At 45.4% G+C, this 14,114-nt stretch overlaps 2 protein-coding genes across 4 annotated transcripts in view; one reads left to right on the top strand and one right to left on the bottom strand.

The window, feature by feature from the left end:
• The window catches only part of FAM117A (family with sequence similarity 117 member A), a 32,520-nt gene extending 32,066 nt beyond the window's left edge, over window positions 1-454 (bottom strand). The window contains exon 1 of one of the 2 annotated variants that reach the window (XM_063354736.1): window positions 318-454. The gene's annotated coding sequence lies outside the window, so the exon portion shown is untranslated. The other variant, XM_063354735.1, reaches the window with a different exon arrangement.
• Window positions 455-490: 36 nt separating this feature from the next.
• On the top strand, window positions 491-13,888 carry KAT7 (lysine acetyltransferase 7). 2 transcript variants are annotated; one of them, XM_063354731.1, is made up of 15 exons: window positions 491-624; window positions 2,133-2,280; window positions 3,681-3,857; window positions 4,049-4,288; window positions 4,861-4,943; window positions 5,198-5,287; window positions 5,988-6,086; window positions 6,257-6,367; window positions 7,223-7,414; window positions 7,610-7,699; window positions 8,612-8,752; window positions 9,948-10,041; window positions 10,227-10,373; window positions 11,277-11,383; window positions 12,062-13,888. In XM_063354731.1, the coding sequence occupies exons 1-15, from the start codon at window positions 610-612 to the stop codon at window positions 12,161-12,163; spliced, it is 1,836 nt and encodes a 611-aa protein (XP_063210801.1). In that variant the 5' UTR covers window positions 491-609; the 3' UTR covers window positions 12,164-13,888. The 2 variants fall into 2 exon arrangements, with proteins under 2 accessions (XP_063210801.1, XP_063210800.1); XM_063354730.1 differs by lacking the exon at window positions 491-624 and having other exon boundaries at window positions 2,109-2,280.
• The last annotated feature ends 226 nt before the right edge of the window (window positions 13,889-14,114 follow it).

The raw sequence follows: 14,114 nt of genomic DNA, 5'->3' as shown, positions 1-14,114 counted from the left end.
CCCCCGCAGCAGGAGGGGGCCGGCAGCCGGAGACGCGGCGCTCCCCGCCTCCGCCTCAAGAGCAACGGGGACTCACCGCCTTCCTCCACCCATGGACCCGGCGACGCGCCTCTGCCCGGCCCCAAGATTGCCCCCAGCGGGAGGGCTAAGCCTGCCCGCACCCAACATGGCTCCCTGGGGAAAACAGCCGCTCCGGTCCCCGGCAGCCCGCTGCCTTCGCACCCGGACCCAAGATGGCCGCCGCCACCGCCCCGGCGCTCAGCCCGAAGCCAAGATGGCCGCCAGCAGCTTCACTGTCAGAGGCGCCGCCGGGATACCTGTCCGAATCCAAGATGGCAGCGCCCGCTGGCGTGAGGCTGGCTGGGGGAGTCACGTGACGAGGGGAGGGGGGGTGTGGACCGTGTCCCGGCGGAAGCGTGAGGGACCGAGCAGGGAACAGGGACTGGCGGCGGCGGGAGCGGGCTGGCGCCGCCGGAGCAGACGTGCCGCAGGACGGGAGACACGGCTGTCACCACGGAGCCCGCCAGCGCTAACACGGCGGCCACCGCCGCTTCGCGGGCCGGGGGCGCCGGGGACCAGCCGACCTCGCTGCCCCCGCCCCCGCCGAGGATGCCGCGCAGGAAGGTGAGCGCGGCCGGGGAACCGGGGAGGCGCCCGCCGGGGGAACCGGCGAGCTCGGGCTGCAGCTTTCCTCGCTTTCCCCACCCCCTCCGCTACCTCTCCCGGGCACAAAACCGAGGGGAAAATAGCGGCCTTCAGCCCCCAGCGCCCGCCCCCCGCGCTCGCTGAGTGGCTCCCGCACGGGCACGCTGGGCGCTGATTGGCCGCCTCGCTCGTCACTCATCGCCCCCAACGGTTACCGTTTCCCCTCCCCCGCGCCTGTAGCGAGGCCCGCCTCTTGGCTTTTCCGATTGGGCGGGCCGTTGGAGAGCTGGCCGCGTATTGGTCGGACTGCCTTGCCGGGCTGGCAGCTGATTGGCTTCCGCGGCTGCCCATCTACGCCCCCAACGGTCACCTCCCCGCGCGTGCCTTGTTTCTCCCTCTCTCCCTTCCCCCCTCCCACCCCGCCCCCCCAGGTTGATGTTTCGGTGGGAGCGAGGCTTGCACCGATAGGCTGGCAGCCGCCGTCACTCACGCCCGGTGGCCACGCCTTTTTGATATCCGAGCGGTCATTGGCTGTCTCTCCCTTTCGGCCACTCCCGCCCGCGCTGTGATTGGTCGGGACCGGAGGGTCTCCGCTGGGCGCAAAACAAAGCGGCGCGGGGGCCGCCCTCGCGCCAGCCGCCACCGCCCTTCGCCTCAGGCGGGCGCCGGCGTCTTCCCTGTCCCCTCAGGGTCGGCGGTCGCTCGGGGCTGCCTCCGCCCCACCCTCCACCGGTCCAGCCGCCCGCACCGAGACCTATGGGCGCTCCGACACCCCGGCTGCCCAGTCAGGGCAGGGATCTTCGGAGGCCTGGTGGCTGCCCGCCAATTCCTGAGGCCTGCTTCCCTCAGAGGGCCGCCGCTGGTGGTGCAGGGGGCCGCTCAGGTGGGCCAAGATGAGGTGAATATAACTGCATTCACAGCCTCCTTTGGCCCAGCCGCTTCGCTGAGTGTCTTTGTTTTCTCTGCCTGGCTTCTGCTGGGGAGCCCTGACGCTGCCCTGAATTGCTGAGTGGTGAAGAGTCAGTTTGGCCGTTGCTGGAGCCCATCTGTTTGCTCCCCCACCTGCTCCCGCAGTGCCTTGTGCTCTGCTGGGCTGTCTTTGCTGGTTTGAACAGGCAGATGGTGCAGGAGTGCTGTGGGCTTGGCAGGGTGAACGGGCCCTGAGAATGGGCAGCTCAGAGGATGTCCTGTCTGGCCTCGAACCTTCATTTAACTTTTGATTTAAATAAAATCAGGTGCTACTGTCGTCTGTCTTAGTGGATCAGTTTGCAGAAACTTTATTATTGAAGGCACTGTCTGACACTGCCTATTTACTATTTAAAAACAGTTTCTCCATAGTAATACACTTGACACTAGTTTGCATATGTCATTGTGTCAGCTTGAAAGTATCTATCTAGCATCAAATATTTTCTCTCTTTTTTGTAGTATAAATAAAATGTGCAAGTTTAAGTGCTCGTGTGCTTATGTCTGTGTCTGTGGTGTTGCAGAGGAATGCAGGCAGTAGCTCAGATGGAACAGAAGACTCTGATTTCTCTACTGATCCTGAGCATACAGACAGCTCTGAAAGCGATGGCACATCACGACGATCCGCCCGTGTCACCCGTTCCTCAGCCAGACTCAGTCAAAGCTCTCAAGGTAAATGCTTTATTTTCTTAAACAAGGAAAAGAAAATCAGCCTCTTAAGCAACAGGTACTCAATATACTCCATATTCCTGACCTTTAGAACTTAAATGTGTGGAGTTTATACCTAAATAAAAATACATAACTTTTTTTAATTGGCTTCATTGGCTATTAACGCACCACAGCAAAAAGCAGACTACCTAAGTGCATATTACTCAAATGAGGTAATATAATCCAAAGATTACACTGGTGGTGGAAGCCAAAACTGGAGTATCCTCTGTTCAAAAAGTAAAGCTGTCTCCTTGTTAAAGGAAGTGGGACTTTAGAAACCCCATGATTCTGCTGCCAGTTTTGCCTAATTTTTCTGAGAACTTTCAAAATTAGCTTTCTATCTTAACAGTGATATTGGTACGAGAGCCAAGTTACAGAGAGAGTGTTTAGGGGTGAAAGCTTTGTTTTGTTTGCTGTGTGTGTTTGTTTGGGGTTTTCTGTACTGCAAGGGAAGAGGTATTTTCATGACTTGCTGACTCTGACCCTACTCTTCAATAAATGTAATTAACATATTGCCAGTTATTTTGAATGCTTCCACTTTAGCATCCAGATTGTAAGAGGAAACACTGAATGTGTCCACCTCCTCATTTTTAGTGTTAGTGCAGTAATTTCTTGGCTCTTAGGCAATAAGCTGCCATCTGGCATCAAGGAGAGAAAATGACAGTAGATAATGACTTCTTTCCATTGCTCCATGTATAGGCTTTGATAAAGAATCTGTTTTGTGACGAATTTTATTGCAGGTAAGAAATACACATGCATGATCACCTAGTAATTAGGTCTTAAAAACAAGAGGAAAGGTGGTATGGATGTGTATGGGATGCCTGTAACATCCCTAGGTTATAAAAGCATTATTTTCCTGCAAAACAGTTGTTTTATAGTCTTATGAGCAGTATAGGATTACAAAACCACACACAGGGTCCCAAATATAGCTCCACAGCAGAAGCAATCTTGCTGTTCCCAAGGGTTAGCTAAACGCTGATGGTTCTTATCTAAACTAACGGTTCTTTAGGTTTCCAACTGGGAGCTGGTTTGTAATTGCTAGTCAATTAAGTAACTAAGTCCAGACAAAGCTGATTTAATTCCAGATTCCTCAGTGTTGGTAAAAGTGTCAAAAGATTTAAGCTCGGAAGAACAGAGCGTATCTTTGTGCTGACATGCAGTGGTGAGAGGTAGGACAGAACCCTGTGTTAATACCCAGCTGTCAGTTGAAATCATAGGATACCAGGTTGGAAGGGACCTCAAGGATCATCTGTTCCAACCTTTCTGTCAGATGTTGGCATTACAGACTTCAGAGCACGTGTGAGGCAAGTCTCTGACTTACAGTGGTTATTGTGGGTGTAATTATGGTGTTTCTGTGTAATTAGATTCCAGCCCAGTTCGTAATCCGCCATCATTTGGAGCAGAAGAGCCTGTCTATTCTACACGGAGGGTAACCCGCAGCCAACAGCAGCCTGCTCCTGTGACTCCAAAGAAATACCCGCTCCGGCAGACTCGCTCATCTGGGTCAGAGACTGAGCAAGTGGTTGACTTTTCTGATAGAGGTGCGTGAGAATGCCGTGAGGTGTTGAAAGTTTGCAAAATGCTGTTGGAAAGAGTATGTGACTCCATTCTCTGAGGGCACAGTATAATATCCTGAGGATAGCGGGTTTGAGACAGCTGTCCAGAGTTGCTTTACGTATTTTTTTGAAAGCTTTCTTTCAGGCAAATTTGTAACATCTTGATCCTTATTCAGACACTAAAAATGCAGCGGATCACGATGAGTCTCCACCTCGTACCCCCACCGGGAATGCCCCTTCCTCAGAGTCTGATATTGATATCTCCAGTCCAAATGTATCCCATGATGAGAGCATTGCCAAGGACATGTCCATGAAGGATTCTGGAAGTGACCTGTCTCACCGCCCTAAGCGCCGCCGCTTCCATGAAAGCTACAATTTCAACATGAAATGTCCCACTCCTGGTTGTAACTCTTTAGGTAATTTCAGCTCCAGGATTAATCTGTTGTTTTTTGCATTCCTGCTGTGATATTCAAAGTCCCACTCAGTTGAGTTATACATCCTAACAATATGCACGTAATTAGGATAAAAAGTATTATTGAGAAGTGGGTATAGAGAAGGGATATGAAGCATATCTGCAGGTATATTCCTCCTGGAGATGTTTTCTGGCTAGGAGTGTTTGGGGGATGATAGGGTAAAGAACAAGTTAGGAGTATGAGCACAGGTGTGGGAGGAAAATGCAGAGCCTTGCAGGAAGGGTACTGGTCTCTGCCTGAAGCAGGTGTTCAGAAACAAATTATTGTAGACCTCTAACATACCTGGCTGCTTGCATGGAGTGCAGCTTTTGAGTTAGTGTGAAAAAGATTTTCCTTCTTTGTTCTTAAAGCATGTGCCGTGAACCATGAAGTGTACTCCTCCTGTTACACTGGTAATAAACTGAGCATGCTCCTTGAGAAGCTCATATGAGATATCTGGCCATCTAGGATACTGTTTAAACCTCTTTATGATCATATGTTAAAGTGTTTTTTTTTTTTTTTCTGATCCTTTGCAGGACACCTAACTGGAAAACATGAGCGACACTTCTCCATATCGGGATGCCCACTATATCATAATCTCTCAGCAGATGAGTGCAAGGTAAATGAGTCGTCTGTTTTATCTTCCTTATGTTTGTTTTTTTTTGGAACAAAATGCCAAGACCTGTCATTTGTGAACAGAAAATAAGAGTTAAGATGTTTCAGCTGATGTCTTTAGCTGTAAGACAGCAGCATTTGTATGTCAAATCATCTGTGAATTACAGTTCAGAAAATTCACCTAAAGAAGAAATGGAAAAGATTTGAGGCTTTGATAGTAGTTTGCTGCAGCACTGACAGATGAGTTTTGGCTTCCAGGTGCGAGCACAGAGCCGGGATAAGCAGATTGAGGAGAGAATGCTGGCCCATCGGCAGGATGACAACAACAGGCATGCCACCAGACACCAGGTAGGCAATCTGCACATAATGGAGTAGCTGCTCGGTTAAAAGTGGAAAAACCTCAGCTTGTGATTTCCAGCAACAATGATTTTAACTTGATCTCCCTTCGTCACTTCTCGGGTAAACTATTGTGCTGAGTCCTGACACTCCCCATTTGTCATCTCTGTTTGTTTCAGTAAGGGTAATTCATTGTATCCCTTAAACGAGAGACTGGAGCAGCCAGTGAGAGCACTGGCCACCTCAGAGGAGGCTGGAGCTGTTCTCAGGGTGATCTTTCCTGTGTGCTTTGATGTGCGGGACAAGAGAATTCCTGCAGAACTGTAAACTACAATTTTACTCTGACTAAATAGAAAAGAATAAAACCAGGGCAATTGCATTTTTCTGTTCGTGAGTCTTGGACTTGAATCAAGATGCCCTAATGAGTCAGCTCTGAGCTTTTCCCCATGATTAAGCATTGCATGAGGAGTGCACCCTGTCTTGTGGCACTGAGGGGCATTGGCAAAGGCAAACTGTGGTAGGAAGGAGCGTTTCCTTTTTATATACCCGTGTTGTATCTGTATTGCCCTCTTAATAGCACAGGATTTGGTTCAGAGGCAAAAAACCTCATAAAATGAAAGCCAGGACAGAGGGCCTTTAGGGTGGGAAGGTGAAGAAAAATGTTTGAAGTGGATGAAGCCTAGTGAAGGTTTCCACCTCTGGTTTCTCTCAGGCACCAACAGAGAGACAGCTGCGATACAAAGAGAAAGTAGCTGAGCTCAGGAAGAAGAGGAACTCGGGACTAAGCAAGGAGCAAAAAGAAAAATATATGGTAAAAGCAATAACATAATTCTTTCATTCCCTCCTGTCTGGAATGAGACCACTATGCGGGTGTTTGGCTTCCCAGTCAGCCTGCGATATTCTCAGCTAAAAAAAACCCGCAAGATCCAGCAGCTTAGTAGCAGCATGGCAGCAAAACCTCCTATTATTTTATTGTTCTAGGAGCACAGACAAACCTATGGCAATACTAGGGAACCTCTACTTGAAAACCTGACGAGTGAGTATGACCTCGAGCTTTTCCGAAGAGCGCAAGCACGGGCATCTGAGGACCTGGTGAGACTTCTAATTCATAATATATCTCATAGCAAATGTTTTTGTTAGAAACGTGAATGCTTTCTGGGTTTTTTTGTGCTTGTGCAGACAGAATCAGAGTTTGTAAGAAGAGCAGCTACAGCCCAGCCAAGTCAGCAAAGTTACACTAGGGATAGTGTTTAAGTGCCAGTCATTCGGAGGGTTTGCTGAAAGTGCAGCTGGAGCTAAGCGTTTGCAGTCATGAATGCTGCAGTGCCTGCAAAAGGAATGATTGGTAACAGTCCCATTGAATAGGTGTTTGTTTTCAGTGAAAGAATGGACAACTTCACCTGCTGAAAGAATGGCTAAGGAGTGATAACAAAAGACAAAAGTCGTCTTGACAGTAGCCAGTGACTGTGGAAATGAGTTCAAAACCTTGTATTGCTGAGGCTTCTGTAGGTGCTTTCCAAAGCCACCTTCCATCTCCAGAGATGAACCAAAAGATATGTTAGTGCTTACCAGTGACAATTCCATCTGGGATATCTAAGGCAGAACATTAGGCTGTATCCTCTTCCTACATCTTAGGAAAGAAGCATGAAGTGGCAAGGAGATTACATTGCTTTCATGATAGATAGAGTATGATGCTAGTGTTAGCATGCTGCTAAGTGCTGATTCACAAGACACTTCGTGATGAAAGGAACAGTCAGCAACTGTCCTGCTTGTGCACAGGGCTGAGGCTGAGTTTGATTGAGGAGAGGTCTGTGGGAGGCGTCATTAAATGTGGTCACACTGAAAAATGAATTTAGAAGACTTGAAGTAAATTATTTCCTTGAGGGATATCAATAGGGCCCTCTTCCTCTCTACCTACTTTTAATTTTATTCTTTTTTCATTCATAGGAAAAGTTGCGGCTCCAGGGCCAGATCACAGAAGGCAGCAATATGATTAAAACAATCGCTTTTGGCCGTTACGAGCTGGATACCTGGTATCATTCTCCCTACCCAGAGGAGTATGCTCGTCTGGGACGTCTCTACATGTGCGAGTTCTGTCTCAAATATATGAAGAGCCAGACAATACTGCGCAGACACATGGTAAGGGCAGAGCTGATTGCTAAGCTTTAAATCTGATGGCAACATGTAAATGCTTTAAGACATTACTATTGTTAGCTCAGTTGCTCGCTTTAGGAGGTGAGAAGACTCCATCTTTCCTGGTATATCCAGTAGCTGTTGTAACCTCTTCCACCCTTAAAACAGTAGTGTTACCCTAACTTTGTTTTCTGGTCATAGGCAAAATGTGTTTGGAAACATCCACCGGGTGATGAAATCTACCGCAAAGGCTCCATTTCGGTGTTTGAAGTGGATGGGAAAAAGAACAAGGTAACTAACTGTGATCATTAGGCCAGTCTTGAGCGTGGAGTCTATCTTCCAAATGTGCCGAGCATTGCTTCTCCTGTAGAGCAACAGGATGCAAACGCCCTTTCTCTGTCTAATTGCAGAAAGACTACTGAAGTCTGATGTGTCCATTCTTGCAATTCTGGCAGTAGTTTTGTCTGCATTTTCTTTGTGGTTATTCCTCAGCCCTGTTGTGCTCTAGCAGTTTCATCTGTTGTCTCATACCGTGCTTGGAGGTGTGTGTCAAGATCCTTTTCTGAAAATTAGTGGGGAGATTCTGTGTTTGGTCTCAGTAGATCACTTCACAATACTCAGTCAGATTTGGGTTAGAGTGGGAAGCAGCCTCATGATATTGAGGGTGACCTCCTTAACCCTGAATTGAAGGGTGGAATAGGAATCTGGAACTGCAGATTCAGTGCTAGGTGCATGCTAGCACCATGCTTATGCCCCGTCTCTGATTGTGGCCAGTCTTGAAGGCTTCAGAGGAAAGAACAAAGAAACAAATTCAAAAGCTAAATTCTGCACTGCTGGAAGCTGGGAGGAGGTTTTTCTAGTTACCAGAGGTAACCTTGAAGCACGGGATTAATACAATACAGTGCAAGCCAGAGAGATCCAGCCTTCTGCTCCCCTTCACTGAGGATGTGATGTTTTGGACATTCAGAGATTGATATCACAAACGTCAGTTCCCACCCATAGGAAGCTAGGCTTATCAAGTTTCATCACAAATGGAATTGTTTCCTTGCCCAGCTGCTCTGTTTGAAAGACTGTATGTAATTTCTCAGAGGATTCAGGGTTTTCTTGTCATTTCCCATGGATGCCTGTTTTTGTCCACTCTTGGGATGTTATATTGTAATAGATAAGTGTAATAAGTGTGTCCTGCTCTCCTTTTGCTTCTAGATCTACTGTCAAAACCTGTGTCTGCTGGCAAAACTTTTCTTGGACCATAAAACACTGTATTACGATGTTGAACCCTTCCTCTTCTATGTCATGACAGAAGCTGACAACACTGGCTGTCACCTGATAGGATATTTCTCCAAGGTTAGTTGAAAATATATACATACGCATTACTACCTTACTAGAATGAGATTTAGGACATCAATTACCAATACTGAATCTCCCCTACGAGTTTTTGCAGGCTCAGGATTTGTCGCTTTTAGGAGTAAAGTTTCAAACCTCATCTGCATGAATTGTTCTTACTGTTTGCTGCAGGGATTACGGGTGCTTTGCTGTAGCATCTTTTCTCATGCTAGCAAAAACCAAATCGGCTCAAATGGACTATTGTTGCTAGGAAGCATAGTGGTGTCTTAAATGTAGGCAAAAATAATGATAAAGAAAATGTAAATAAATGTAGAGAAAAAGATATTAAAATAAATATTAGTCACCATTTGATTTTTTACATAAAGTACTTGAAGGAATAAAAATTCTTAGATGGAGAAGCTGAGACATAACTCAAGTAACTTAAGCAGCTCCCACAAGTACGTTGTTGGCCAAGCTTAGCGTAGGAGCCAGTTTTCTCAACCATTTGCTCAGATAACTGTTGCCTACCTAAAAAAACAGCCATTCTGTTTGTTTAATCTCTGCTGCACATTAGTGAAACACATTTCCTGGTTGTTCTTACTTCTACACAGAAAAAGAGATTATGCTTCCGGACGTGGTGATATCATGCAATGCAGTTATCAGTTTACTTATTTCAGTCAATGAAATTCTGTAGGTAGGAGAATACTCTCCCAAATGAAGTGGAGGAAACTAACCTCTTAAATCACCTGTGTCAAAAATGAATAAATATCTAAAAAAAAACCCCCAAACTCTAAAGAAAAATCTGCATTGATCTGAGGATAAGTGTGTCTGAGTCTCTTCTTTGAACATTTCAATATACACGATGTGCTTATAATACTGTTGTTACGTTGCTTTCTTGTTGCACATAAACCTTATAGGTGACAGAGGTGGTAGTGAGAGTCTTACCGGCTCCTTTCAGGTACAACTCCATGGCCTGCCATTCAAGGCTTAAAATTGTGCACCAAACACCGAATTTAATGGCTAATAAAGTAAGACACTAGGCTAGGTTGGTAGTGAAGGATGATCATGTTACTTGTTGTTAGGCAGGTTTTTCTACTGTTGCTCCTTTCACCTTGTATCAGTTGCATGGGCTTGTTCGGTCTGTTGGGATTATGATATACCCATTGTTTGTACAGATCTAGACCTGTTAATGCATCCTCTCTGTTCTTGTTTTTAGGAGAAGAATTCTTTTCTCAACTACAATGTTTCTTGTATCCTGACGATGCCTCAATATATGAGGCAAGGTTACGGCAAAATGCTCATTGACTTCAGTAAGTAGAGAGAAAGAGAGAAACTCTGAAACGTACTCTGTCCAACATGACAACTTCACCAAGAAATCTGACATTTCTATGGTGGTGGTTAAGCAGTTTTCGTTATATCTGATTTCTGTATGTGCTAAAGAGGGTAACAGTGAGGAGAGGGTAGTTTAAGGATAAATGTTTTCTTTCCTTTACAGGCTATTTGCTTTCTAAAGTAGAAGAAAAAGTTGGCTCTCCAGAACGCCCTCTGTCTGACTTAGGTCTCATCAGCTACCGTAGTTACTGGAAGGAAGTTCTCCTTCGTTATCTGCATAATTTCCAAGGAAAAGAGATCTCTATAAAAGGTATATTTTCAAGCTAAATAAGCTTGTAGTGAATTGGTTCAGGAACATACTTATTCACCTCATTTCACTCATTTTCCTCACATATGAGGCAGGTCATGCTTGACTCATTCATGTGCATGTTTGTGTAGCAGCACCATGAAATATTCCTGTAGTTGGGTATGGCTGCTTTCCAGTGCTGCCGCCATTAAAGATAAGCCAGCTTGCAGGGTTTTGAAAGTACGTACTGGCTTCTTCTCTTAAAAAATACTTTTTAAAAAGATTCAGCAAAGAACTTCCTCCATCTGTAGATAAGAATGTTAACTTTAAAAAGAAAAATGGCTCCACTGAGAGGCTTTCAAATGCTTTGGAAAAATACTAAGACTATTTGGACTTCTTTTAATAGCATTTTTATGTTTATGGCACCTAGGAGTATGCAGCAGTTCATAGAGATGTTGAGGTAGTTCTGAAGAGGCGGCTATGTTTTATTTCAGAGAATTACACTGTATTAACTTGTGTCGTAAAAGCAGTATCACTAAATGATTATCACGTTCTATTTCAACTGAGTTTTCCCCGGTGCTCCTCCTAGACTGGGTTTGCAGTTTTTGGGTGAGCTGGGCTGTTCCTGTACAGCTCTGTGTGGCTTGCATCCACAGCCTGTGGTTCTTCAGGCTATTTGCAATCAGTCAGCCCTCAAGAGTGAGGTAAGCAAAGGCGCGTTGTATAGCAGTGCCGCAGACAACCAGCATGCCAGAAGGGTGCAAGTCAGGCAGCAACAGTAGTTCTGCATGTGCCGCCTTTAACATCTGCAAGGCATTTTGTGTATATCACTTCAAAAGGAGTTGCATCAAAGTTGTAAAGTAACAATTATAGCCTATTGAGGAGGAATTTGTTTCTATTCTGACATAAACTGTTGCTGGTTTGCAGAAATCAGTCAGGAGACTGCAGTGAATCCTGTCGACATTGTTAGCACATTGCAGGCGCTTCAGATGCTCAAGTACTGGAAGGGAAAACACCTCGTCCTAAAAAGACAGGTAAGATTTGTGATGGCTATTTCTGCGTTTTTCTTTCCTTATACTTAGCTGTTAGATTCATATGAACTTGCTGAAATCAGTATTTCCTTTGCATTGTGCTGGGTTTTCCAGCCTTTTGATTCTAGTGAGGGAGCACTGTAAATTTCAAATGCAGTAACGGATAAAATACGCCATGGGCATCCAACCTCATTCTTCAGTAGTGTAGAAATATGCTGTATTGACCTTTCTTTTCTGATGCGTGGAATAACGTTGCTCATTGTAAGCAGCTTTGTAGGGGAGCCGTGGATCAACATTCCCATCATGCTCCTCATCACACCTGCCCTTTATTGGGCAAATGGATGACATAGAAGTGAACTGAATTAACGGAAGCCTGAATGAGTCCTGTGTTACCCTCATTAGATGTAAGACAAGTGCTTTATAAATCCCCAAATGTGATGGCTTCTCTCTTTTGTTTTCCCCTCCCTGCCACCTCACTTTGTAGCTAAAAGTAGCCTTATCACTGTGATTTGAAGGGCTTCTAGGATGCAGTGTGGAGGAAATGTAATGTTTGTCATGCTAAGCAGTTAGTAGGCTTGACATCTTCAGATTTGTGGACTTAGATGTGTGGTGGTGTACCATGGATAATTCTCCATCGTGGATCGTTTGTTTTAACCTGCCCTTTCATGCTCTTTTCCTTAGGATCTGATTGATGAATGGATAGCCAAAGAGGCAAAAAGATCCAACAGCAATAAGATAATGGATCCCAGCTGTTTGAAATGGACCCCTCCTAAGGGAACTTAACTGTCTATCACTCCTGAAGCCAGTGAACCCCAGCAGTAGGAAGTACCCTAGGGATCTCTGTTGTATCTGTTGCTGTTGTGATTGGCTGGTACAGTACCCTCCCGAAAGATCAGTTCCCCTTGGTACTGTTCTGGCCCAGATCTTTTGTGCACACCACAGACGCTAGTTCTGAGGAACTTTATGTTTCGGCCTCAATGAGGTTGCAAGGATTGGATCTGTATAGGACCCAAACGAAGCTCCTAGCAGCACTGGCCCAAGGAGTTCTGATATCTGGTACTGTACCTGTCCAGTCACTGGTCTTACCCTCATGTTCTTATTCTGATGAGGTTGTGTTGTGTCCTATAATCTGGTTGTTTCTTCCTTCAGGTTCCTTGCGTTCTAAGTAATGGAGATAACTTCTGTGGCTTTTGAACAAGGTCTAATAATGCTTGTTTGGGGAAAGTCTGGTTTTCCAACAAGCTGCAGTTACACTGACTTCAGCATTTTTAACTAGTCCTGCCTGATGGACTGTTCCATTCCATGTATCAAATAGTTTTAGTAAGGTAACATACCGCCTCTTTCAGCAGTGTTTTCCATATAATATAGCAGGTCTTCACATAGTTAATATTGTACAGTCAGAAGCTTGCGTATTTTGTAACTGAGTGGTGTGATTGTTAGTGTTACCCTGGAGGAGTCAAGGCTACGTGTGTGAGAACATCATGGGCTGAGATGTTTCAGAGAGTTGCTCTTGGTATATGCTCCTGGAGCTACTACAGTGCCACAGCTGTTGGAGAGACCTCTTTGATTATAAGTTACTGGGTTTTCTTGTTTATCTGTTGGAGTTAGTGTGTTCCTTTACACAGAAGCAACCTGTTCAGTATATTTCACTGCAGATATTTTTCCCGGAGCAGTCTTCCTTGAATTGTAGGTCTCTTTGTATTAGAGAGGATTTTATCCTCTAGACTGAAGAAATAAAAACTTTAGACAGATTTTTGCTAGCCTTGTCCAAACAGCCACAGAAACTCTACAATGCAAATATCATCAGTTGTTGGATTGCCTACAGTGTACATTCTGTGCATCGTGGCAGCTCCAGTTAGCTGTGTGGATGGTTTGCTTCTCTGACAGTGCATTCTTGTTTGTCTTTGTAAAACAAAAAAGCTTATACTTCCTCTCTCCCATCAGCACCACCGGAAGAAACTATCATACAATGGCTTTCAAGTATAACCACTGTCCTTGTGCCACAAGTTTCCTATATGACTCCAGTGTGATTAAAAGGGGGGACAATCTTGGGGTAGACGATGGCAGCATCATATAGTGCTGATTTCATTTAAACCTTCCAATGCTTCCTCATTGAATGGTGTCTGAAATGAAGCACTTGCAATGTACTGGTAGGTGGGAGCCGTTTCCTGTTAACCACTGACCCATCCTAGTGTGGAAAAGTTCTCTACTGCTCTTCTGATGGTTGTCTGCCTTTCTCTGCCTCCTTAAAAAAAAAAAAAGAAGAAGAAAAAAGATCATCAGTACATGGTGTATACCTTGTGGGCATTACTGAATTTTGCTGTCTCATGCCCTTTGCTCCTGTATTGTAACTAACTACAGATACTCATGAAACTATCCAACAAAGTAGATCTCTTGCGGAGTAGGGAAGAAGGCCATTCTTGTGCAGAAGCTAAACCCTGTTCCCATGATGTGGTAGAATGTGCTATTCTTGTATCTACTTCTCAATAAAGCATGTTCTCTGCTCAAGTTTATGCCTTCTTTTTATTTTAATTTTTTTCAGTCAGATGCTATTGTGCATCTCCAGTTAAGTGAAGCTGCTGCTTTATGTTGCAGGGGACTAATTTTGAACCCATCTTTGTGCCTGATGTGTTAAGGATTGTGACTAGAGCAGCCTTTAGGTTGAACCTTTTGGAAATAGCCTGTATCGTGTATTCACTCTAGAGCTTACTGTGCGCAGGAGGCTGCCAGGAGG

This window comes from Chroicocephalus ridibundus, chromosome 17 (genome assembly GCF_963924245.1).
Source record: "Chroicocephalus ridibundus chromosome 17, bChrRid1.1, whole genome shotgun sequence".
In the NCBI taxonomy this organism is placed as follows: Eukaryota; Metazoa; Chordata; class Aves; order Charadriiformes; family Laridae; genus Chroicocephalus; species Chroicocephalus ridibundus.
The sequence above is the reverse complement of the archived record's forward strand: the minus strand, read 5'-3'. Positions and strand labels throughout refer to the sequence as shown.

Coding starts and splice junctions, on each gene's coding strand:
- KAT7 (XM_063354730.1), top strand. CDS start 2,109: ATGTCTGTGTCTGTGGTGTTGCAGAGGAATGCAGGCAGTAGCTCAGAT. Junction 2,281..3,680: donor ACTCAGTCAAAGCTCTCAAG/GTAAATGCTTTA, acceptor CTGTGTAATTAG/ATTCCAGCCCAGTTCGTAAT. Junction 10,374..11,276: donor AAAAGAGATCTCTATAAAAG/GTATATTTTCAA, acceptor GCTGGTTTGCAG/AAATCAGTCAGGAGACTGCA.